The 27,360-nt window shown below is 41.8% G+C and overlaps 1 protein-coding gene across 7 annotated transcripts; it reads right to left on the bottom strand.

Annotated features, from left to right (window-relative positions):
- Nucleotides 1–241: 241 nt before the first annotated feature.
- Nucleotides 242–23,198, bottom strand: MACIR (macrophage immunometabolism regulator). 7 transcript variants are annotated; one of them, XM_061424520.1, is made up of 4 exons: nt 19,924–19,994; nt 16,998–17,073; nt 14,405–14,494; nt 242–2,724 (listed from the first exon to the last, which is right to left on the bottom strand). In XM_061424520.1, exon 4 carries the CDS (start codon nt 2,699–2,701, stop codon nt 2,078–2,080), a length of 624 nt encoding a protein of 207 aa, XP_061280504.1. In that variant the 5' UTR covers nt 2,702–2,724; nt 14,405–14,494; nt 16,998–17,073; nt 19,924–19,994; the 3' UTR covers nt 242–2,077. The 7 variants fall into 7 exon arrangements, 6 of the variants coding, with proteins under 6 accessions (XP_061280504.1, XP_061280506.1, XP_061280501.1 ...); XM_061424522.1 differs by lacking the exons at nt 16,998–17,073; nt 19,924–19,994 and adding an exon at nt 23,180–23,198; XM_061424517.1 differs by lacking the exons at nt 16,998–17,073; nt 19,924–19,994 and adding an exon at nt 21,087–21,175.
- Nucleotides 23,199–27,360: the final 4,162 nt, after the last annotated feature.

Below are 27,360 nucleotides of genomic sequence, written 5' to 3'. Positions count from 1 at the left end.
CTTAAATAATTATGTAGGTGCATGGACAGAGACAGACCTCAGTCACACAGCAGTGTGACCGAACATACATCATTGCCATGAATACATCCTTTACCTTGAAATGTGAATGAGCACCAAAGGCAAAATTATTATATTTTCTTTAACAAAAATGGAATCTAAAAATAAGTGCTTCAGCGAATCCTTGAAAAGTAAACTGGCTTGTTGATCAAAGTGGACTTCGTTAAAGCACACCACCACAATGTGTGTTTACATCACCCTTTTATTTCATAGTTAGAAATAATACAGTTCCACAGGGTAAATCATCAATAAATAATGGTGTTTAATCATTAAACGTAAAAATCCCAACTCTTTGGCATCTGACAGGATTCTATTTCTTGTCAAACTAATAACTGTATAGATATAGTTAATCTTAGTGATCATCCGTCGATACAATATGTTACAAAGGTGCAATTTACTTTAAAATGTACAACAGCTGAAAATTTCCAGCCCACCAAGAAATCTGAACAACTCTGTAAGATATGGGCCAACTTCCCCAAGGTTCTTTCACATAATCTGCCTTAGTGGAAGTTTACTAAATGTTGATTAAGAGTTCCTAGGGTTTTCTAATACTTATTCTGCCCTATATAGAGTCTTGTCATTCATTCTGTTTAAAGACAACTGCACCAGGAATGACCCACTCATTTAATTAAAAAGTGTTCTTATTTTATAAGCAAGATTGCTAACATCTTAGAAACTGACAGCCCCTAAAATAAAATTTAAAATAAGCAGGTCTATGCTGCCAGAAATGCCAATTCAGTAATAAATTGCACCTTCAAGAGTCAAAAAAGAAAAAAAGAAATATCAATAGAAACTTTTACAAAAGTAAGTTACATACATGTTTTTTTCAAAATATATTCAAGAATAGTTGAGCTGTATTTGTTACTAAAGCCAGGGCATTATTTCTTTAGCAACAAATTAAACCAGTGCAATTGACATAAATTGTTAAGTAATCCAGGATTAACCCATTAAAACTGTAGAAGCACTTTAGGCTCCTGCACTAATCCTAGAAACTAGAATTTCAACGAGTGCCTGTGCTGCACAGAACTAAAACTGGAATGATCTGATGACATGCTGAATGGTATCACTTCATACTTAGTTTAAGCATTTGATAGTAGAAATCATGAGTTTCTCTATAGAGTTCCATTCACTTACAGAACATTCAGATGCAAACAGTATTTGCCTATAATCCACAATTTAAAGAATCCTTTCCATTTTAAAGTTCCAGATGAATTTTAAATTAGAAAATAAGCACTAAAAAAACTTTTTCAACTTATGGAAACTTCATATTGGACTCTTTCCGGTAAAGCTTCCCCCCACCCATTGTAAAATAAATACTTTGTATCCCAAATTTAATTTTATTAAGACACACTTTAATAATGCTATAAAGAAATATTTTACAGCCATAGAGATCAATAACTTTCCATGCGGAAATAAAAAATTCATTGCTCAATAATATTACTGAGGCAAGTGAAGAAAGATTATTCTCTTGTCAATCTGAAATGTTAATTTTTTCAGTGCAAAACCAGTTATAAAATATTTAAACTCAATATTTAAAAATAAAAAGTGGTCCAATTTAGCAATGTTCAAGTTCTAAATTTCATAAAACAAATCATTACATACATTTTATAGTAAAATACAGAGATTAAAGAAGTACTTGAGTACTTAAGATATAAATTTCTAATGAATCATACCAAGTCAGCAACAACCAAGCAGATAACATTTCCAATTTGAGTATCAGAATTTTAAATATGGTATTACTGTACCAAAGCCTTTTTTCCCCCCCTAGCTAAAAAGCTATACAAACTAATGGTCAACCTTCTCTTTTCCTTGCAGTTGCATACTCTAGAATGATCTCCCCTCAAGTACCTGTGATTCCATTCCTGTATTCAAATTTTGATCCAGACAATTTGTATGTTCCAGGAACACTAAGCTGATTTAACCATCTATAATGTAAAGAGTCCTGTACAGAGTACAACAGTGGAATTTTCTAGCCAAGTATAGGCTGACCTAAACTGGTTTACACTCTCTTACAAGTCCCTCATGTATTATTCCTAGCAAACACACGGTCCCCTCTGAGGGTTAGGTGTTGAAGCTGGTACTGTAGCACTTCTGTGTCAGCTGGCTCCTTGATGTTCATTTTATCTAGATTGAGGTAGTCCAGAGATTTGGAGTGAGCCCTCTTACCTTTAAGAAGACAAAGAGGCAGAGGCCCATGGAGGGCTTTATAAGGTTCGTACGGTAAAGATTTAGTGCACTTGTCTCCTGAGCTGGGCATCCGCCTCCGCCTCCTGCCGTTGACAGCTGGAATCTCGTAGGGCTGGTAGTACCTACTTCTGGTTTTGTACAAACGAGAGGAACGAGCAAGTCCCACATCCAGCTGTTTGGAGCGCAGGGAAGGCACGGCTTCTCCCTTGCTCTCCTCAGCTCCTGTGCACTTCTGGGCTAACTTCAGGAGCTCCTCACCAGTCGTGAAGCCAACCAAATAGTTCGAGTCCATGTGGAGGATCTGGTAGCCTGACACAGTCCGGCGCATGGGCGAGCACGGCGTGCTGGAGCAGCGGGGCTTCTCCGCCTCTGCCTTGCCCGGGGAGCTGGCCTCTGCAACTGGCAAGGGCAGGGTGGTCAGGGCACTTCTGGACTCGCCATTAACATCGACTTCCATTTTAGGCACCCGTCTACACACTCCTGAAAGCAGATAGACTCAGATTAGAAGGGTATAATGCCCAGAACCTCGGGCCAAGCCGGATCGTTTTAGAAGGCTCCAGGAGTTTGAAATCACATGGGCCTGAAAAACAGCCAATGTACAACTGGCAGATTTTTATGTATGTCTGTTAAACGTTCCACAGCAGGCATGAAATGACTGCTACTTCTTTGCCTTTAAGAACTCAAAGGCAGGTTAATATCATCTCATGGAGAAGCAAAGAGAAAGCAACAATGCTTCTCTAAATGCAGTGCTCCATTTAACCACACAAGCTTTATTCCTTGGTGTGATTATTCAGCAAATTAAATATGGATCCCAAATGAAGCAAATAAAAATAATCATGCACAATTTCTCAAGAACCCACAAAATATTTCCGACATGAAAGTTAACCTTTAACTTCTCAACTGTGTTTAAGGGCATACAGTAAAAGATAAAAGTTGATCAATTTCTCCAAAGAATCCAGCTTATACCTAAAAAAGTTTTTCAACGTATGGTGGAGTCTTAAGGGAAGGTTCCCACAAACCTTATCAATGTTCCTTCTTCCATATCTCCAATTATTTAAAGGAAATCATTTTGTAGTTTAAAAGTTAATCCTAAATCCAATAAATCAGGCCATTTTTAATATTAAACATATATAAAAATCAGATGTTAGTTGACTTTTTAATCATAAAATATACCATAGATTTGACAGCTATTTTATTCTGCAACACCTAAGACACTGAACTTTGGAACAGTTTAGTAAACGGCAGAACAGTTCACAAAAAATATTAATATTATTCATTATAATGATCATATTACATAATTTGGAAAGTCTCAGCAACAAAAAGTATCACAAACAATGACCAGCTTCCTAGAAACTCATAATTAAATCAAATTTTGAAAAATAAAACACAAAAGGAAATTGACAATGTCACTTCTGATAAACTTTATTTCTTCTTGATCTTCAATCAAAAGTAGATAGAAGTTTTAAAAGTCTCAGATCACTAATTAAATTGATATCAACTAATAATGTAAAAAAATAATGTGATTTTAAGATTAAATATTTATTGAAAAAAGCTATTATATTAAGCAATTCTCACAAATCCCTCTGTAAAACAAATAACCTTTTCCTAATTGAATCATTTTCTAAAATTTGGTTTAAAATCCAAGCTATTAGAAAGCTAAAAAAACAAAAAACAAAAAAACCCCAACCTTATCCCTTCATTTACATGCTGTGTTTCCTTTTTCCTTCGTTGGAAAATAAATAAATCAAGATTATGAAGAATTGCCAGATGCCATCCTAGTCTCATTATGGTCCACACATTTCAAGTACAACTGAAAACTAATATCAAGAATGATTCCTGGGATAAAGCAAACACCACAGGGGATCCATGTAACTTTGCTTACTTACTTTTTACTCTAAATCTTAGATTATTTCCAATTTTAATTTAACCAAATTATCTTAGTCCCTCTTAACACTTCTAGATTTAAAGTAATTGGCTTTATTCTGTTTTATTGATGTAAAAATAAATTTATATTTCATCATATCATTTATTTCTCTATTGAGAGGATGGAAATAGGAGGTGACTGCCACCTGCTTTGACATGTATGCAAAAGTCTAAAGATTTCTCATCTAATAAAATTTAGAGAACCATATGAAGCCTCATCAGATAGTATGCTGAACAAATGTTTACTCTAAGCCGAATGACAAATTAATCCTTCCTTTCTCGCTAATTTTGCAGTCCAGAAAGAGCACAGGAAGACAGATGCAAGGCCTCCAATATACCTAACCGGACAGGCAGCTACAGGCAAGAAGTCATTCTGAAAGAGAAGGAGAGGAGGGTTCAGTGAGGCTTAAATAATCAGGGCTGTGGCGGAGATGGAGCCCAGGCACCCCACCCGAGGAGAGGCACGCAGGTGGTGACACCCGAGCCATCGGTCCACACAGAGCAACACACTGCTCTAGGTTTCTTCCGTGCCTGGCGGTCCATGACAGCCCATGCATCTCCACCAGTCACCTTACCACATCCCTATCTGGCACCTTGTAAACTCTCTAACATCCATGATTTCACACCCCACACATTCTGAACTGGAGGATAATTCAAAAAGAGACTAAGAAGCTGGAAGTCACCCTATTAGCCCCTTAGTGTAAACACTGCTAAGCAAGCTGACAATGTACAAAGTCACAGTCAAGAAGAGTGAGTGCAGGTTTCTCTCAGCAATGCAATCATCACAGATTTGCTCCCTCATTAAGTCAATCCTGCTGCATCATGGTGGAGAAGGCGATAGCACCCCACTCCAGTACTCTTGCCCGGACAGTCCTATGGATGGAGGAGCCTGGTGGGCTGCAGTCCTTGGGGTCTCAAAGAGTTGGACATGACTAAGTGACTTCACTTTCACTTTTCACTTTCATGCCTTGGAGAAGGAAATGGCAACCCACTCCAGTGTTCCTGCCTGGAGAATCCCAGGGACGGGGAGCCTGGTGGGCTGCCGTCTATGGGGTGGCACAGAGTCGGATACGACTGAAGAGACTTAGCAGCAGCAGCTGCATCAAGGAAGACCAAGAGGGATCTCTTAGAATCTCTATAGAGGGTGAGGATAATGGATGGCAAGATACAAAGATTTGAGAGAAAAAGAAAGTATACACGAGCTTGAAAAATCAATACCTAGGAAATTAGAAAAGTGAAGAAAGTGAGTGAGGCAAAGTATAAAGGTCAAAATTTGATGTGACAAAAAATAGACAATACTTTTAGATGAGTAACTATGACTGGTTAAGTTCCCATCAGCCAAAACACCATAAAAAATATCACTTGGCTTGGGCAAAACTATCCAACAGGATCCTCAGACATCTAACCTGATAGAAAATGATTTAACCTAGACTGTCAAATAGAAGATGTGGCTTTAGAACTCTGGAAATTTCAACCAAGCAGCCTACTATACTTTAGCCTACCATATGTAAGAAAACCTACTAGACTTTTTAAACAACACACCCCCTGTAGAAAACACTACTTAACTAAAAAGTTTAAAAAAAAAAAAATGCATTTCTAATATCCCCTTGGGCTTCCCTAGCAGCCCAGTGGTAAAGAACACACCTTCCAATGCAGGCAACCTGGGTTTGATCCCTGTATTGGTAAGATCCCCTGGAAAAGGGAATGACAACCCACTCCAGTATTCTTGCCTGGGAAATGCCATGGACAGAGGAGCCTGGCAGATTACAGTCCATGGGGTCACAAAAGAGTTGGACGTGACTTAGCGACTAAACAACAACAACAACATCCTCTTAGAAAAATATTTAACCTAGTAACTAAGGATCAAATATGCAGATGACACCACCCTCATGACAGAAAGCAAAGAGGAACTAAAGAGTCTCTTGATGAAGTTGAAAGAGGAGAGTGAAAAAGCTGGCTTAAAACTCAACATTCAAAAAACTATGATCATGGCATCTGGTCCCATTACTTTATGGCAAATAGATGGGGAAACAGTGGAAACAGTGACTGATTTTATTTTTGGGGGCTCCAAAATCACTGCAGATGGTGACTGCAGCCATGAAGTTAAAAGATGCTTACTCCTTGGAAAAAAGCTACGACCAACCTAGACAGCGTATTAAAAAGCAGAGACATTACTCTGCCAACAAAGGTCCGTTTAGCCAAAGTTATGGTTTTTCCAGTAATCATGTATGGATGTGAGAGTTGGACCATAAAGAGGGCTGAGCACTTAAGAATTGATGCTTTTGAACTGTGCTGTTGGAGAAGACCTTGAGAGTCCCCTGGACTGCAAGGAGATCCAACCAGTCCATTCTAAAGGAAATCAGTCCTGAATATTCATTGGAAGGACTGATGCCAAAGCTGAACCTCCAATACTTTGCCCATCTGATGCAAAGAGCTTACTCATTGGAAAAGAGCTGGGAAAGATTGATGGCAGGAAGAGAAGGGGATGACAGACGATGAGATGGTTGGATGGCATCACTTACTCAATGGACATGAGTTTGAACAAGCTCTGGGAGTTGGTGATGGACAGGGAGGCCTGGCATGCTGCAGTCCACGCAGTCGCAAAGAGTCGGACACAACTGAGCGACTGAACAACAAGGATCGATACTCTATGTAAAACTTCTGAATGAGAGTGTTGCCATACTGAAACATGAAAGTGCTCATTTTAAATATTACATGCATAATAGCTGCTACCTGCTGAACCTCTGATGACAATTCTAAGGGCTGGAAAACTGAACTTTTTTTTTTAGTTGTAAAACATCAGTACTTCTCCAAACAACTGAGTATTCTCAAAACTAACAGCTCTTTGAGGTGGTTTCATGGTCTCTGCAGCATACTGTCTTATATACAAGAACATCTTCAGACTTCGACATTTATGTAGGAGCATGAATGATACAACCAGGACCCTGCAAATTGCTTAGATTAAAAAAAAAAAGAAAAAGATCCTTTTTACTTACATGTTGCCCTTCTAAAGATGATCTACTGTGTGGCACTAAGAAAGCGATGTAGAGGCTAGTCGATTGGCAAGTAAACATTCCATTTTTAGCTGGGGAGAATGCTGACTAAGCAGCATAACCTTTCATCCTTCAATGTGACCAGAAACAAAACTTTTTATGTTATTAAACTGCCAAGAATTTCCTGACGAGATTTAAATACTGGAGCAAGATTCTGAGAGCCGTCACACAATCCGTGGTTAATTATGTTTTCAATGGGCAGAAGTGGTGTAGGTACCGTCCCATCTGAAGAGGGAGAAGTACCCCGATTCTAAAAAACAAGAATGACACAAAGGACAGCGAAGACTGAAAGGTCTCCGAGTCAGCGTATAGGAATTTCCAATAATTTTCACTGCAAAATTTCTTCTTAAAAGGCAGTCATCAGGAAACTCGACTACCCTGAGTACATCAGACATAATCTGTGTTAGCAGGACATTCTTCATAAACTGCAATGAAAGCTCTGTTTATGGGTTTGTTGTTATTAACAATATTCATGACAAAGCATTCTGTTATATTCTAAGATAAACTTTGTATCCAAAAAACATACTGCCAAGATAAACAATCACAAAGCACTCTCTGTAAATACTGCAGGGGTGCGGACCAGGCACCACGCCCACTGCATCAGTAAGAATACATGTGAACCCAGAAACCAGACCCAAGGCTAACTTTGGAACCGCAGAGCACTACAAATCAGAGACCAACAACAGAGACCCTTAACAGCTTCCATTAATGCCTTTCACATGTAGTTTAAAGCAAAAATAAAAACCGCAAACAGAAAACAGAAAGTGCTGTTATGATACCATAAGCAGCAATATTCTGTGGAATAGAGTCGAACAGAAAATGCAATATGCGTAAAAAAGTCAACGTGTAGGTGAACAAGACTTTTAAAACCGAGTTTCATAAACAAGTACCGGGAACAACAACAAATTTTAAAATGACACCTAAGGTCTTCAATAGCAAATTCCCTCACAATCCAATCAGTAACAGAGGCACTGAAGTATATTTATACAGCATACAGAAGACCCGGCAATGTTCACAGGCCCCACTCTGTTTCTTTGAAATATGACTGATTTCATGTTGAGATTTCACATAAAACAACAAAATTCTGTAAAGCAATTATCCTTCAATAAAAATATAAACTAATTTTAAAAAATGAAATATATGAGATTCAAAACTAGACAATGCTAGACAAGGAAACCGGGCTTCCCTGATATTTCAGTTGCTAAACAATCTGCCTGCAATGCAGGCGACTCCGGCTCAATTCCTGGGTCGAGCAGATCCCCTGGAGAAGAGACAGGCTACTCACTCCAGTATTCTTGGGCTTCTCTAGTGGCTCAGCTGGTAAAGAATCCACCTGTAATGAAGGAGACCTGGGTTGGATCCCTGGGTTGGGCAGATTCCCCTAGAGAAAGGAAAGGCTACCCACTCCAGTATTCTGGCCTCAAGAATTCCATGGACTATCCATGGGGTCACAAAGAGTTGGACACAACTGAGAGACTTTCAGTCAGTCAGTCAGTCAGACAAGGAAACACTTTATTTACTAGGAAAATGCGCACAGTGTACATTTTGAAAACACTGGGTACAGCATGCATTTGTGAAGTATGCTGCTGCTGCTAAGTCGCTTCAGTCGTGTCCAACTCTGTGCGACCCCATAGATGGCAGCCCACCAGGCTCCCCTGTCCCTGGGATTCTCCAGGCAAGAACACTGGAGTGGGTTGCCATTTCCGTCTCCAATGCATGAAAGTGAAAAGTGAAAGTGAAGTCGCTCAATCGTGTCTGACTCTTAGCGACCCCATGGACTGCAGCCCACCAGGCTCCTCTGCCCATGGGATTTTCTAGGCAAGAGGACTGGAGTGGGGTGCCATTGCCTTCTCCGTTTGTGAAGTATAGCTGAAACTAAAACAAAGGTCCAAACCACGACACACATGTAGGAAAACTTGGTGCATCAAGAGCAGCCCATTCACAGACTGTGACTGCGTGGCAACTACTCAGTTCTGAACGCCCTCCAAGACACCATACTTCCTATACATTTGGCACCAGGAACAACATTTTGAAAATATAACTGAGATGCCTCAGCTCCTTAGACTAGCTCTGAAAAGAGCTGGTAAGTTTCACAACTACTATACGAATAATTCTTTTTTGAGAAGTACTGCATTCCAGGAGTGTAATAAAATCAGGCTTATCAAAAAAAAAGTCATCCTCAATAATCAAGAAACTGCTCCAATATGCCTGAACTGTTTTTTAGCAACACTATTTAAGACAAAACAGATGTAACATAACTGTTTAAATATACAGAACAAAAATACCATGTGAATAAAGGAAATCAGTCCTGAATATTCATTGGAAGGACTGATGCTAAAGCTGAAGCTCCAATACTTTGGCCGCCTGATGCGATGAACTGACTCATTGGAAAAGACCCTGATGCTGGGAAAGATTGAAGGCGGGAGGAGAAGGGGACGACAGAGGATGAGATGGTTGGATGGCATCACCGACTCGATGCACATGAGTTTGAGTAGGCTCTGGGAGTTGGTGATGAACAGGAAGGCCTTGCATGCTGCAGTCCATGGGGTCACAAAGAGTCAGACACGACTGAGCGACTGAACTGAAAATCCTTTTCAAGAGGTACTTGAAATGAACCACTCAGAATAGAATCATTCCTTGGGAAATAGATTCCTTCCTAAGGATGACTAGTAACAGTCCAGTGGTATCTAGAATCACCTAGTTTTAGTGCCAGAATCATCTAGGAGTTCACCTACGTGGAACTTCTGATTACAGAGAAGAGGACATGTAAGCTGTTAAGCAGGGACCTGCCCAGAGCCAGGAGTGCAGGCCCAGGTGTCCCAGCTCCGAGCCCGTGGCTCCTTCAATGCTATCACACTGTGCTGCTAGCTCATGGTTCCCAAATGTGTCTACACAGTCTACACAGTGACACACCCAAGGAACATCAGTAAACACTGATGTCTGTGCTCCACCCCAGATCTGTGATGTAAATCATCTGGGATATAGCCTGGGCTCCGAAATTTTTAAAAGATCCCTCAAGTGATTCTGATATGCAGACACGTTTGGGAACTTGTCGGATAGAACTTATCTGAGAGAAGAATTTCACTCCTGTTAAGTTCCTGCTTTCTTTTTCCTAATCAGTAATTACAGTCACATTAGTGAATATCATTTTTGGCTGCTTCCAACTGCTAACAACCTATCCCTAAGGCCTTCTAATTTCCTGTTTCTAATCCAATACGTGCTAAAAAAAACATCTGCTAACCAAACTTGTTAAAACTGGATATAAAATATAAATAAATCTGCACTGAATGAGAACTGGGTTTCTTCATCTGTACATACTTTGCTATAGTTATTTCAGACTCTTAGATGCCTCTGTCAGGTACAGCCGCTTTGGAACATAGTTTGACAATTTCCTATAAAGTTAAATAAATGCTTACAAAACAATCCACCCACCTTACTTGTAGGTATTTACCTAAGAAAAGTGAAAATATATGTTTATACAAAGACCTGAACATGAATGTTTACAAGTTTCATTCATAACCCCACACATACACATACACACACAAAAAACTGGAAGCAACCCAAACATCCATCAACAGGGTAATGAATAAAGAGACTATGGCCCATGCATAAAATGGAATATCACTCAGCAATGGAAAGGGGCAAACCAGGATTACACCAAGTAAAAGAAACAGAAAACCTTATGCACTGTGTGATTCCACTTACATGACATTCTGGAAAAGGTAAAACTATTGGGACAGAAATCAGTCGATGGCTGCCAAGAGCTGAGGTTGGGAGGAGAGGGCAGACTGCAAAGGGGCACAAGAGAATCTGGGGGATGAAAATATCATATGCACAGACACTGCACAATGGATACACTTGTCAACATCACCAAACTACACCCCTTAAAGGGATGAGTACGAACATCAGACTTCAATAAACTTGAGTTTAAAAAAAAGCCTGTCACACCAAAGCAGAGACATTACTTTGCCGGCAAAGGTCCCTACAGTCAAAGCTATGGTTTATCCAGCAGTCATGTATGGATGTGAGAGTTAGACCATAAAGAGGGCTGAGTACCAAAGAACTGATGCTTTTGAACTGTGGTGTTGTAGAAGACTCTCGAGAGTCTCTTGGACTGCAAAGGAAATCAAACAATCAATCCTAAAGGAAATCAACCTTGAACAGTCATTGGAAGGATTGATGCTGAAGCTGAAGCTCCAATACTTTGGTGACCTGATGCAAAGAGCCGACTCACTGGAAAAGACCCTGATGCTGGAAAAGATTAAAGGCGGAGGAGAAGGGGTCAACAGAAGATGAGATGATTGGATGGTATCACCAACTCGACGGACATGAGTTTAAACAAGCTTTAGGAGATGGTGAAGGACAGGGAAGCCTGGTGTGTTGCAGTTCATGGGGTCGCAAAAAGTTAGACATGACTGGGACCACCACCACCACCAAGGTTTTGATGGACCTCCAAATTTTTAAATTCTTTAAAACAGTTCTGGGGACTTCTCTGGAAGTCCAGTGGTTAAGACTCCTTGCTTCCAATGCAAAGGGTCAGGGTTTAATCCCTGGTCAGGGAACTATAATCCCACATGCTGTACAGCACGGCCAAAAAAGAAAATTCTTTCTGATACTGTGTAATCCCAGAATCTGAAGGAATCTTTTTTAGTGAAGAGAAGTGAAGTGTTAGTCGCTCAGTCATGCCTGACTCTTTGTAACCCCATGAACCGACCAGGCTCCTCTGTCCATGGGATTCTCCAGGCAAGGATACTGGAGTGGGTTGCCATTTCCTTCTCCAGGGGATCTTCCTGACCCAGGGATCAAACCCGGGTCTTCTGCACTCAGTTGTTCAATCTATGTTTGAACATCTTCAATGACAGGTAACTCACTATCTCTCTGGTTGGTTCATTTCCCCTCTGGCAGCTCTGTTAGTATGTCTTTTTATTTACGTATATGCCGGGGGTTGGCGGGGGGTGTGGCTCAGTCATGGACTCTAGCCCACCAGGTTCCTCTGTCCATGGGATTCTCTGGGCAAGCATACTGGAGTGGGTTGTCAGTTCCTTCTCCAAGGGATCTTTCTGACCCAGGAACTGAACTTGGATTTCCCACATTGTAGGCAGATTATTTACCATCTGGGCCACCAGGGAAGCCCCATTTATCTATATAAGTACATCTATAACTATGCATACATACATATGTACACATATATGTAAACTGTATGGAGAGAGGCAGACATACCACACACACACACACATTTCTGTAGCTTCTATTCATTGCTCCTTGTTTGTGCTTTCCTTCAGGGGAATGAGTTAATGACCCAGTCACATCATTTCTTATTCAATAATCTCTAAAAGTACTTTCTACTTATAGTTCTCAAAATTTTTCTCTTTCCCTCAAAATCTCCTGAAAATTTTAGTTATACTTCCATTTTTCAATGTCTTAAAATACATTTCATAAATTTGACAGGTTGTATCTATTAAATGAAACAGGGTGTTTGTTTTTCCCTATCCTTCTTTTGAATCATTCTGCTATTAACTGCTAATCTGGAAATCACTTATTTTGAAACTGCTTTTTCAAAAGCTTATAAACACTCTACGTGATTCAAAGCAAAGACCTACAAAGATACTGACCACGTAGAATAACATACCAAAGCATGAACTCACACTAATATAATTTTTAAAATGCTAAAATCATTAAAATTTGTTCCCTTCAAGGACTTGGAGCCACAAGGACAACAATGTCAGTCCAGATATACAGACACACTGGAAAAAGACAGCTGAAGAAATAGACATTTCTCCAAAGAAGACATACAAATGGCTAACAAACACATGAAAAGATGCTCAAAATAACTCATTATCAGAGAAATGCAAATCAAAACCACTATGAGATACCATTTCACACCAGTCAGAATGGCTGCGATCCAAAAGTCTACAAATAATAAATGCTGGAGAGGGTGTGGAGAAAAGGGAACCCTCTTACACTGTTGGTGGGAATGCAAACTAGTACAGCCACTATGGAGAACAGTGTGGAGATTCCTTAAAAAACTGGAAATAGAACTGCCTTATGATCCAGCAATCCCACTGCTGGGCATACACACTGAGGAAACCAGAAGGGAAAGAGACACGTGTATCCCAATGTTCATCGCAGCACTGTTTATAATAGCCGGGACATGGAAGCAACCTAGATGTCCATCAGCAGATGAATGGATAAGAAAGCAGTGGTACATATACACAATGGAGTATTACTCAGCCATTAAAAAGAATACATTTGAATCAGTTCTAATGAGGTGGATGAAACTGGAGCCTATTATACAGAGTGAAGTAAGCCAGAAGGAAAAACACCAATACAGTATACTAACGCATATATATGGAATTTAGAAAGATGGTAACGATAACCCTGTATACGAGACAGCAAAAGAGACACTGATGTATAGAACAGGCTTATGGACTCTGTGGGAGAGGGAGAGGGTGGGAAGATTTGGGAGAATGGCATTGAAACATGTGAAATGTCATGTATGAAACGAGATGCCAGTCCAGGTTCAATGCACGATGCTGGATGCTTGGGGCTGGTGCACTGGGACGACCCAGAGGGATGGTATGGGGAGGGAGGAGGGAGGAGGGAGGAGGGTTCAGGATGGGGAACACATGAGAAATAAAGGAATATAAAAAAAAAAAAAAAAAGAAAGAAAGACAACAGCACTGCCTGTCTTTAACAGTTTAAATTCCGGGTGCGATAAAAGGAACGTCAAACGCGTGGTGAACTTGGGAACAAGCACCTGAAAATGGCATTCCTTTCAGTCACTGTTGGCCATTCTTTACACACGGTGACACTGAACCAAACTTTCTGCAAGCTATCTCACCAATCTTTGGAGATTAACATTTTTTAAAGCTTTCCTGAAATCAGAGCAACTACCTCTTAACTACTATATTTCAAAATGTTACTCTACAAAACCTCCTTTATAAGAATAAAAAAAGGAAAATCTACTTGATCAAAATGTCAGACATCTCAAATATAATAACATTAGCATTTCGTAATAATAATTTCAGTTCTCACCATTGAAAATTTCAAACCTATAGAGTATACACATTTATAACAATATACTGACATTTCATATTCATCTGGTTTATACAGTCTTTAAAACACAGTATAATATTATGTTCATACAACTGGTTAACGAACAGAAAAAGCAAAATATAACTCACCAGCCTAAATCCCAGAAGATGTCACTGTACAATTTCCAGTGAGTCCCAAGGGAACACAGGCATAATAATTTTTCTGCTCTACTCCAGATACTAAACATGAAATATAAAAATAAACCTTTAATTTAACAAGTAACACAACTTATATAGCAATTATAACAATTCTAACTGCAAAACAGGATGAAACCAGCAGGAGGTACCAATACCAGGTACAAGGTACATAGAACAGAATATTAACTTCAAGTTTGTTCAGCTAAACCTCAAACAGTGTATCACGCTTGTTCCCCTGTGTTCTGTTGCTTAAATTCTATCTGGAGACTAATAGTTGCTAAGTAGGTTAAATAAAGGGCCAAGAAAAATTAGGGGTTTAAAAGTGAGTTCCAAATCCTATTCATGTGCTCAACAGATGCACAGTATACCATGGGAAAAAATAATGCTGAGACTGGGTCAAAAGAAAAGCTCCTAGGCCTTGCCTTACTATGAACTCTGCCCCTTGACTTTGCATAAATAGCAATTTTTAAAATGAGGACAAGCCCATCCTTCCTCCCTCATAAAGTTATTATGTGGATGAAATGAGAGGTAGGTGAACATGTTTTTCATGGAGCAGAGCCCTTAGGAATGTGTGATATTATTATGCAATTAATTTTTGGTGTCTACTCCTTTTCCCATAAAACAGCAACAATCCTCCCTAAGACTGCTCGAGGAACATGATTGGAAGACTCATGGAAAACACTTAAAAGAAAGCAACCTGAAAAACGCTTCTTGAGAGTTATTACCGTGCTGACAAGTTTCTAACATGGTTTCTGTGCCTTTCACCTCTTATCTGGGGAGGAAATGTGTACGAAAATCTGTCTTTATCTCCAACTCCCCAGTTAACTGGGTTAATTTCTTGAGATCAAGAAAACTCAAAAGTTTCTTCCACCTGTAAAATGTCTTTGGTTGTTGGGCTTTCTGCGGTGTTGAACTTGTTAGGAGCCCTGGTGGCTCAAATCTGCTGAAGAGATTCATTTTACCTACTTAGGTGCACAAAGCCTGAAGAAGTGGCAACAGTGCAACTTGTTGCCCAAAAACATTTGTTACTTTATTATTTTCCTTATCATCAGGGAAGAGTTTGACCCAAAGGAAATGGATTATTACTGAATCAGCAAAAGTATTTACCAGAACTATCATTCTCAGAAAACAATATGGTTACCAACCTTTGGAACTTCTTTAATTTACAGACACTTTCTCTTTCATTTATTTTTTGCCATAAACTATTTTCAAACTGGATAACCAAGAAACCTAGATAATTAAGTCTGCTTCACAAATGAAGTCTCTGGTTTTAACATAAAATGAATTACAATGTAACAAAAATTGTTACCTAGTGATAATTTTTTTATTTAATACAATTACCCCAAAGAATCTCCCCCATCCTAATGTTACAAGGTTCCAATTGATTTCTTATTTAAGTAAATGGATTTTTAATGGAGAAGAGAAATTTTTAGAACTTAAAAAAAATTTTTTTTAGCACTTTCTACAAGTCAAAACCATATGCCATTTATATCACTTTAACAACTATATACTCCTATCAGGAAAATATTACCCGTTTTTAAAATATTTAATCAAGTAATAGTATTTAGGAGTCAGAGCAAAAATTCAAACCCCAATTTGTGTGGCTCCAAAGCCCACTGACATAGCTTTATATACATAATGGCTCTGTTTAGCGATAAGACCAGGTGTGTAGCTTTTTACACAATACTCGTGTTCCTGAAAAATGTGCATTAATTTCTGTAAGTGGAATCCTATTTTAAATATGTGGAGAGTTATTTTATTTAAAACCTGTATTGCCACATTTGTGACATGGTTAGAGGGAGGTAACTAATTACTAACTCTAGGGTTATTTTCAACATGAAAAATGTTAGAATTCTAAAGCATATAGAGGACAGTCTTATACAAAACCATTCTAAATCATGAACCCTTCCTCCTCAGAGCTTATATTTTTTTTAAATCAAAAATTCCGAGGCAGGAAAAAATGTATCAGTCAATGTTTGCTAGTTATGTGGCTGGATGCCACATACAGAAACGTTATCTCCCCTTAATTTTTCAGGACTATATCTATCACAAAGTGAGACAGATTTCAGTTAGACTTTTAGAAATCTTCACTGAAAGCCCATAAATCGGTACATTAGAAAAATCAAAAACTGTTTAAATTTTAAGTAAAAATAGTTTTAGACAACAGTCTAAAATTTCAAACTTTCATATAATGTGCACCATATTTCTGGTGATAGGTTCTTCTTTTCAAGCTTTCAAATGCTTCAGAAAAATATATTTTCCAATATTTTTTCAATACCAAAAGGAAAACCAACCTAAAACTTAATTCTGGATTTGAAAGCAGAGGAGCTTTAAAGTAATTATCCAACTCTTGCACTAGAGCTGATGTGGAAGTCTAGGAAATGGTTGGTAATTTCATAGTAAACAAAGTGTAGTAACTGATTATCCCTATTAAGCCAGTGCCAAGCTAAAAATAGAATACAAACAGAGTCCAAGGAGCAACACAGGGCAAAACCAAGGTGCAGGAACTCTGTTCCATTTTTTACTCATTTCAGACTCTGCTTACTGTTTGGGGTGTAACTGCATGCTTTCCGCACAGGTGCTAAGAGGACGATGAAGATGATGAAAAAGAGGAAAAGAATCTAAAATAGAACAAGGTCAGAAACTAGTATAAGAAGATAGCTTCTTTAAGAGATTGCCTATAAGCAACTACACTCCAATAAAAAAAATTTTTTTAATTAGAAAAGAGATTACCTATAAAGGAACCTAGTAAAAGTTTAACAAGGATTTTACTATCATCTCCCATTAGAAACAACTAAAAAACTATAATCCAAAAGTCCCCAAAATACAGACCTCCAAAATAACACTTTAGAATACCTTAAAATCTATAAATCTCAACACTTGCAATTGATTTTGGCCAATGGTTTGAACATGAAGCTTTGGCAAGGTATCAATGGATCCTCTCTCAAAAACAGACAGAGGGAAATGAACTCATGGGAAATTCTTACAAGATGGAATAAATACTGCATAAAAAAATGAACGGAAGTAAACAGAGCAAAGGTTAGAGTATATAAACCTTGAAGCTATAAGCAGTTGCTACAAACAGAAAGTCCTGTGACATTATCCTGTAAGCAATGAAAATAGGATAAAGTAAGCCTGGCCAAGAGCTACCCATAGGCCTCTAGGTCAAGGGTGACTAAGCAAAAGACACCCATAATATGACTGCAAATGAAGCGTCTACAAACAGAAAAGTTTGCAAATATTAACTAGCAAGTGTGTCACATTTTCTCAGGCAAGGTGACAGATACCATCACAAGAAAAAAAGAAGCATGTTCTTCAGAAGTAGGGTTGACCATATGTCTCAGTTCAGAGCCAGTACCCTGGGATAACTATTCCCAGCACTGTCCTTTATCTGTCAAATGTGTCCCAGTTTGGTAACTATATTGTTATCCTACTCAAAAGTAATATATAACAATGGAACGACAATGAATTACAAAAGAAAGACCCTTCTGCTCACACAGTGGCTTTCCTTATAGTTCCAAAGAGTATTTCTTTGGGTGTATCCACTCAGCCATTCAACTATTCATTTACTCATTCAACAATATTTCTTGGGTCTTACTGTGTCCCAGCATTGTACAGGTACTGGTGAAAGAATAAAAAGTGAAGCCTGAGACAAGAGGGGAGGACACACAAACATGGAAATTTATAAATCTAATACATGTAACAATAAACTTGAATGGCATTGTAAATCTAAAGAAGGTAGTGATTTTCCCAAAAATATAAAAGCTCCAAATGGAAATTTTCAAGGCCACACAAAATTCCTACACACAGAAAAGCCACAAATCTCCGACTTCACCATAAATCTATTAACAAAATAGCAATATGAAAAATTTTAACAAAATGTAACTTCCAAAAGTCATAAGGTTGTAAATATCAAGGCCAACATATAGACCTCAAGAATTTTGGTAAATAAATCTCACAAATCATTAAAGATTACATTATGAAAAGCAAGATAAATTTTAGGCAAAGAAAACTGGCAGAGCAGAAGTCATTGGTTCTAATTCTGGCTCCCAAAACAGGAAGAAAAAAAAAGAAAATGGAAGCAGGCAGTTCCCTCAGAGTGGCTATGTGAAGAGAGATCAATAATGAACAAGGACTTGGCCAAAAAAAAGAGCAACTTTTAAAAATTCTATTCAAACTAATGAAAATATTTTGCTACCAATGGTCTCAAAAATTAATAATAAAAAAGATGACTAAAACATCTCTCAAGTAACAAAACACTGAGCAGAAATAAAATGGTTTAACTGCCTAAGCACAATACTCACAACGAAAGTAAAATGCTTAGCTATACCTATATGCTCATCTTAAAAGGTTACTTTAAAATAATCTTTCTTTTCTATTTGCAACTTATAAAAACTAAATCATCAATCATTTTTAAGAAGGGTTGTTATAGTAGGGTGTGACTTTTCTGAAACCATCCTTGACCTTACAAACAAATCATTAACCACACAAAACTAGACAACCCATAATTGGTTCAGAAAGAAAAATATGTGTTTCTCTTTCTAATATCAGTTCTTTTAATAGCAAATTCCTTCAAAGGCAGCATTCATTTTCATTTTATTTCTACTAGTAGAAATTAAAACTAGATTACCAGTGTCTTATCATTATGTGAAATCATCTTTCTACTTTTAGAACTGTTTCACTACAAATATGACTGACAGTAACCGAACCATAGGTCTTCATGCAGTCTTTACAAGAAATTTCCCCTTCAGGAAACACAACTGAATTGGGACAGGTGTACACTGTGGAACTGCCTGACGTTCCAAATAAAAGCTTAAAACCAAGAACTTATTTTGATAGGAATGTGAGGAAATCAGAGCTTTCTCTGGAGGAAAAGCCGATTTCCCCCCAGAGAATATAAATCAGGAAGGAAAAAAAAAAAAAAATTCCCGTATGTAACGTTGTGTTACTCCCACGACACTAAATACTTTGAAGGGTTAATGTGCCCACTAGCTCTTCAAAGTATACAAAATGATACACAGAAAGTAAACAAAATCACTGACCATTATATAAGGTCAATAAACACCTTCTAGCTTACATCTTGGAACAGTTACTACTTAACAGTCTCATTTACACTTAAATAACCTAAAACGCAGGCAGAAGCATATTCTAAACAGCAATTCTCATCAAAGCAAGAGGTCTTTGGGCTTGTTAATCCTTGTATTATGCCCTGGTCATTTTATTGAGTTTATAATGCATACACAGTTACATAATGAAAACACTGAGAAATCTGTCAAATATTCATTAAGTGTAATTGCGTAAGCATAAATTACGATCTTGAATTAAGAAAGTACCAAAAAGCTTCACCATAATAACCAATACTGTATTTTGAAACGACTGGGAAAATAAACTTGGGGAAGAGGTCATTTCTATTTCCCTAGCGTCCAATCTGCTCCACAGGGTTAAAAAAATAAATAAATAAGGCAACTTACAACTCTAAACTGCAGTGTGGCTATCTGAGAAAAACAACACAAAATGAAGGGTCTAGAAACGTCAGACACGTTGTGCAAGAAACTGCTCTTTCGGCTACGAGTAGCAAGCACACGATAAAATGCCTGCATTCTTCCTCTTTCCTCGAATGATGAGAAAGTTCCCAGCCCCAGTTCTACCTGAGCGCCCCAGTCGGACCACAGACACAACTCGAGCATCTCGGCTCGACAGAAATCAATCGGTAAACTACCCGGGTGCCAACCGGCGCGGCTGGAGCAGCACCGAGACCCTGAGGATGCGGAACACCTGCAAGGGGCCGGGCCGGCGGCCCTCGTCCCCGCCGCGCTCCCCATCTCCTCTCTGGCAGAGACGCGCAGATTCCACCACTAGAGAGTTTGGCAGCTTCACAATGGGGCCCGCCTCCTCGAGGTCTGACCGCCGCCCGCCCGGGAAGCCCTTCCCTCCGCTTCCCGCCGGGCCCAAAGGCGACAGGTGGGGCGAGGGCAGCGATGCCCAGCGCCGTCTGCCGCGTGCACCCCCCGCCGTCCCGGCTCCCGGGCGGCCTCGCCACCCCGCGCCCCTTCAGACCGCCGAACGGGCGAGGCGGGCAGGCGAGATAAGGCCGCCCCGGCTCGCCCCGAGGCGCTATCTGGCCCGGGCAGTCGCACCCGGCGCGCGGCCCGGGCGAGCGGCCAGAGGTGCGGCAGGCCCGGGAAGGGCGCCGCTTCTCCCCGGGCCCGCACGGCGGCGGCGCCCACCGCCCCTCGCACCTCCCCGCGGGCGCACGCCGCGCGCACCCGGACGCACGCCGCCGCCGCGCCCTCCTCACACGCGCGGCGCCCTCGCCGCGGCGCCGACCCCACCCCGGGGCCCAGGAACGGCGAGCTCCCGGCACCCCGCCGGGGCCCCGCGCCCCGCACTGCAGCCCCCAGGCCCCTGCCCCGGGGCGCCGGGGAGCGGGGAGGGGACCCGACCGCCGAGGACAGGGCGGCGCCCACCGCGGAGGCCACCCGGCCCCGCGCTCCTCGGCGCCCGGCCCCGGGCACGGGCAGGGCTGAGGCAGCCTCCCCCGCCGTCACCCGCCCCGTCACCCACCCGTCCCCACCGCTCCCTTTGCCGCAGCACAAAAGGCTGCAGGAGGAGGCGCCGGCCCCGCGCAACCTACCAGCGGCCCCAGCTCCGCGGTCTCCGTCGTGCCCCGGGCCGCGGAGACCGAGAGGCGGGCGGCACAGGCGCGGGCTGCGGCGCTGAGGCGGCCGGTTCGAGCCTGCCGGTGCCCTCTCCGCGCTCCCGGCGCGCTCGGCGCCAGCTGCCGCCCGGCGCAGTCCCCGCCTCCTCCCCGCCGCCGCCGCCGCCTTCCCGCCCTCCTCCCTCAGGCCGCAGAGGCGCAGCCCCGTCAGCGCCGAGCCCGCCTCCCGCGCCCGGCTCACACGCCCTGAGGAAGGGCGGACCCGGGCGAGAAAGGCGCTGAGGCGCTCGTGGCGGGGTGGGGGGCGCGGCTGAGGGGATGCGGGGTCTGAGGGGAGGTTGAGGGGGCGGCTGAGGAGCGGTGGGAGGCGGCTGAGGGGGTCTGAGAGGGGGCGGGGGGCTCAGGGGGGCGGGGGACGGCTGAGGGGGTCTAAGGGGGAGGGGGCTCAGGGGGAGGGGACGGCTGAGGTGGGGAGGGGGCTGAGGAGAGGCTGAGAAGGGGAGGGGCGAGGGGGGCAGCTGAGGGAGTCTAAGGGGGAGGGGGGCTCAAAGGGGTCGAGGGGCGGCCGAGGGGGTCTGGGAGGGGGGCTCAGGGGGGCGGGGGTGCTGCTGAGGGGGTCTAAGAGGGGGCGGGGGCGGCTGAGGGGGCGTCCTCACACCCCCTGCCCGGTCCAGACCCGGCAAGAGGATGCAAGAGCTCCCCCCTCGCAGGCCTGGCGAGGCGCAAGTCGCCCCACTTTAGGCGGTGTTCGTCCTGAGTCTCCGCCTTGAAGACGCGGCACTGAGCAGAGCTCGAGAAGAACTAGGAGAAACCCGTGGAACCACAGACTATAGGGTCAGCCTGGGAAAAATGCTGACTATCTGGTGAATGTGGGAAGGAGGGGCAAATTCAGATTCTCATTTGATGAGCCGCTCTTCACATCTTCAGGCTTGATGTGCTCCATGCTTGTAATAAATGCTCTCCTGTGATCCTTCTGTCCTATTCCCGAGGCATGTGCATCTTCTCTATCAAACTGGTTAATAGACTAAGAGATAAGAGTAGTTGCTGACATTCATTTGGCTCTCACTACGTGCCAGGCCTTTTTGCATGCATTTTCTGATTGAGAGTCCACAACAATTCTGTAAGAGAAGTGACCAATTATGAGCTGCATTTTAAAGATGTAGAAAATGTAAGTAACTTTCTCAAGGTCACACACACACGAGTTCGTTGCAGAGCTGGGTTTGAACCCAAGCCGTAGAACCCGAGAATTGTTTGTAAGTGGTGCTAAATTGCGTTTCGGTCTCAATCCAAGAGAGCTTGTTGTCGTTTTTGTTTTCTTATTTCCACCCCCCCCAACAAAATGTCTTATCTGAACATAAAAAGCATAATCTTGGTGTAAATTAATACAAACTTAAACAAATGTTGATTCTAACTTGTTCCAAAATCTGTATGTGCCCCTGGAATGATAAAGACAAATCTGAAAACCCTTATTTCAACAGTAATGTCTGCAGCTAGAGCCCTCCAGCTCTAGCTGGCTGCTCAGCTAGAAGACATTTTATACTACCTTGCCTGGGCTGGTGCTAAGTCACTTCAGTTGGGTCCGACTCTGTGCGACCCTAAGGACTGTAACTTGCCAGGCTCCTCTGTCCATGAGATTGTCCAGGCAAGAATACTGGAGGGGGTTGCCATGCTCTCCAGGGGATCTTCTGGACCCAGGGATCAAACCCTGACGTCTTTCATTTCCTGCATTGGGAGGTGGGATCTTTACCACTAGTGCCACCTGGGAAGCCCTTATACTAGTTTATGTGCCCTAAAATACGTATGGGAAGATCATAGAACAATTTTAGGAAAACATAAATTTCTTTCTTTCTGATACAAATTATGTATAATTTCTCAAATACAGAACCTGGCATGACATAACGTGCGTTGAATAAACAAATAAATGAATGGACATTTCTTTCATCAGTACTTTAGGAGAATACCAAAAATTATTTCAGATTATAATATTTGACACAGTTGTGTATTGTTTCCATGATCATTCTCATAAAATCACCTCCAAAACATAGTATATTTTATATTCAGAAACTTACTTTCATTTTGTTCTGTCTGAAATCTTGTAACCTTTGCAGAAGAATGCCTTGTTCTTGCCCTTTGCTCTGAAAGGTTGGCAATGTTCTTTGGCCAGAGCGGTGAAGTTCTGATTTGCCCTTAAATTTATTAGGCTCAAGGCCAGCCCGCATTAGAGGGCGTGGTGTCCACATTGCCTCCCTTCCTGGCGGCACTTCGTTCTCCCACCCTAGCCCTGGCTCTTCACTCAATCGAAACTTCAGTCGGCTCTTGAGTGTCACACACCCAGTAAACCAATTCACCAGGCAGTTAAAGGCTGATCATAGCTTTTTATGTGTGGCTCCCTGTTGATGTGGGCTTCCCAGGGGGCACAGTGGTAAAGAATACGCCTGCCAATGCTGGAGACGCAGGATCCCTGAGTTGGGAAGATCCTCTCCAGTATTCTTGCCTGGAAAATTCCATGGACAAAGGAGTCTGGCAGGCTACAGCCCATAGGGTCACAGTCAGTCAGACAGAACTGAGCACGCAGGCACGCACTCATTGATGTGTCTGTGGCACCTAAGACTGTGGCTGGGTACTGTCTTAATTCAGATCAATTGTGGCTTGCCGAGGGCTGTGGCTGAAGGGGGGATCTGAGGTGGGAGTAATGCTCAGAGCTTTTCTATGTTCTATGACGATCTATTCAATCTATAAAGAAAAATGAGATGCTAATAAAAAATTAGGTGCAAATGAAGATGGACCTTGTGTTCTGAAAGGCCTTCTGAAGCTGCGGGGTCAGACACTCCATCTCGAATGCCCGTTTTGTAAGTTATATCTTTGCCTCAAGGCACCTTCCCAAAAAATTACTTTAAAATGATGGTTGTCAAGAATTCCCTGGCTGGTCCAGTGGTTAGGACTCCCCAGGTTCGATCCCTAGTCCAGGAACTAAGATTCAATTAGGTACAGGGTGAAACAGGGAAAAAAAAATGATGGTTATCTGGGAAGGAGTATGCTGCTGCTGCTGCTGCTAAGTCGCTTCAGTTGTGTCCGACTCTGTGCCACCCCAGAGACGGCAGCCCACCAGGCTTCCCCATCCCTGGGATTCTCCAGGCAAGAACACTGGAGTGGGTTGCCATTTCCTTCTCCAATGGGAAGGAGTATACATTGGTGTAAATAGCATTGCCTAGCAAACAGTGAGTTTGAGAGATCAGGAGAGGTAGATTTGAAAACAGCACAGTGGATATAACGCAGAGACTGCAAAGCCAGGTGCGCAAGAAATGCCACATCGCCACCTTGTTTCAGGCAGAAGCTCAAAGGGAAAATAGAGGCTACCAGATTTTTACAAAGACCACTGATGCAAGAATTCAAGATGCTGAAGGTGGTTAATGAGGTAGTTCAGAAATTAGCAACTGCAGCCCTTAATTGGAGAAACAAAGGGAGAGGCAGGGTTATGGAGCCCAGAGGCCACCCTGGTGGACAGTCAATGTTCTGGACCCTGGATGTGCTACTGAGCTATAGTACAGTACTATCTAGTACTCTACTGTAAATTAGCGATGGGGAAAACTGGGTGAGGCGCATATTGATCCCTCCGTATCCTCTCCTATAACTGCATGTGAACACATAATCATCTCAAAATAATATGTTTTTAAAACCTAAAGGAGTTTAAAAGCAACACATCTGCATATTTAGAACATATCTCTAGAAGCATAGCCAGGAAGTGAAAAACATTAGTTGCCCCTAGGAAGGAAAAGCTGATGGCTGGGGAACAGAGGTAGGAAGTCAACTTTTTCCTATATATGTATTTTTGTATATTTTGAATTTTGACATGCAAAATTAATGCTTAGTCAAAAAATAAAATTTCAGATATCAGTTTTTAAATTCCTCCATCAAAACTTGATGCTTTGGAATGTTAACAGACATTACACTGTTACTTTCTATTCAGAAATTACATAAAGGGGCTTTTTTTTTTAACCTTTCTAATCATTAACCTACTATAGTATTCAAGGACCTACTATATAACACATGGAACTCTGATCAGTGTTATGTGGTAGCCTGGATGGGAGAGGAGTTTGGGGCAGGACCGATATATGTAAGGCTAAGTCCTTTCACTGTTCACCTGGCACTATTACAACATTGTTAACTGCCTATATCCCAATGCAAAATAAAAAGTTAAAAAAAAAAGCCCACTATATTACTGCAATTTCTCATTATTCCCAAATAGCCAAAAGCCTTCTTTTTTAATTACAAAGATTCACTTTTGTATAGGCAATCTTTTCCAGAATAAAAAGAATCTATGGAAAAATCCTTTTTCCTATTTGTTACAACAGCTGTGAACTATATTTACATTTATGGGTCAATTGACATCCTACCTTGTCAACGAATTACTTTACAAGATTCAATGTGATAAAATCAAGATAGCCTGGAGTTTGAAATCATATAGTCCAGGCTTTCTAGTCATGTGACCTTGTTAAAATTATTTAACCTGTATTTGTTCCCTCAGCTAGAAAACAAGCATAATAATATCCATTTTTTCCAGGTTGCTTTTGAGTATTTTGAGTATTCATATAACCTATCAGATCAGATCAGTCGCTCAGTCGTGTCCGACTCTTTGCGACCTCATGAATCGCAGCACGTCAGGCCTCCCTGTCTATCACCAACTCCAGGAGTTCACTCAGACTCACGTCCATGGAGTCAGTGATGCCATCCAGCCATCTCATCCTCTGTCGTCCTCTTCTCTTCTAGCCCCCAATCCCTCCCAGCATCAGAGTCTTTTCCAATGAGTCAACTCTTTGCATGAGGTGGCCAAAGTACTGGAGTTTCAGCTTTAGCATCATTCCTTCCAAAGAAATCCCAGGGCTGATCTCCTTCAGAATGGACTGGTTGGATCTCCTTTGCAGTCCTAGGGACTCTCAAGAGCCTTCTCCAACACCACAGTTCAAAAGCATCAATTCTTCGGTGCTCAGCCTTCTTTACAGTCCAACTCTCACATCCATACATGACCACAGGAAAAACCATAGCCTTGACTAGACGGACCTTTGTTGGCAAAGTAATGTCTCTGCTTTTGAATATGCTATCTAGGTTGGTCATAACTTTCCTTCCAAGGAGGAAGCATCTTTTAATTTAATGGCTGCAGTCACCATCTACAGTGATTTTGGAGCCCAGAAAAATAAAGTCTGACACTATTTCCACTGTTTCCCCATCTATTTCCCATGAAGCGATGGGACCAGATGCCATGATCTTCGTTTTCTGAATGTTGAGCTTTAAGCCAACTTTTTCACTCTCCACTTTCACTTTCATCAGGAGGCTTTTTAGTTCCTCTTCACTTTCTGCCATAAGGATGGTGTCATCTGCATATCTGAGGTTATTGATATTTCTCCTGGAAATCTTGACTCCAGCTTGTGCTTCCTCCAGTCCAGCGTTTCTCATGATGTACTCTGCATATAAGTTAAATAAACAGGGTGACAATATACAGCCTTGACGAACTCCTTTTCCTATTTGGAACCAGTCTGTTGTTCCATGTCCAGTTCTAACTGTTGCTTCCTGACCTGAATACAAATTTCTCAAGAGGCAGGTCAGGTGGTCTGGTATTCCCATCTCTTTCAGAATTTTCCACAGTTTATTGTGGACGTCAAAGGCTTTGGCATAGTCAATAAAGCAGAAATAGATGCTTTTCTGGAACTCTCTTGCTTTTTCCATGATCCAGCAGATGTTGGCAATTTGATCTCTGGTTCCTCTGCCTTTTCTAAAACCAGCTTGAACATCAGGAAGTTCACGGTTCACAGATTGCTGAAGCCTGGCTTGGAGAATTTTGAGCATTACTTTACTAGCGTGTGCTGCTGCTGCTGCTGCTGCTAGGTCTCTTCACTCGTGTCCGACTCTGTGGGACCCCATAGACGGCAGCCCATCAGGCTCCCCCATCCCTGGGATTCTCTAGGCAAGAACACTGGAGTGGGTCACCATTTCCTTCTCCATTGCATGAAAGTGAAAAGTGAAAGTGAAGTTGCTCAGTCATGTCCGACTCTTAGCAACCCCATGGACTGCAACCTACCAGGCTCCTCCATCCATGGGATTTTCCAGGCAAGAGTACTAGAGTGGGGTGCCATTGCCTTCTCCGTACTAGCCTGTGAAGATGAGTGCAATTGTGTGGTAGTTTGAGCATTCTTTGGCATTGCCTTTCTTTGGGATTGGAATGAAAACTGACCTTTTCCAGTCCTGTGGCCACTGC

This window comes from Bos javanicus, chromosome 7, assembly GCF_032452875.1.
Source record: "Bos javanicus breed banteng chromosome 7, ARS-OSU_banteng_1.0, whole genome shotgun sequence".
Classification (NCBI taxonomy): domain Eukaryota; kingdom Metazoa; phylum Chordata; class Mammalia; order Artiodactyla; family Bovidae; genus Bos; species Bos javanicus.
Note: the sequence above shows the minus strand (reverse complement) of the source record. Positions and strands in the feature narration are given on the sequence as shown.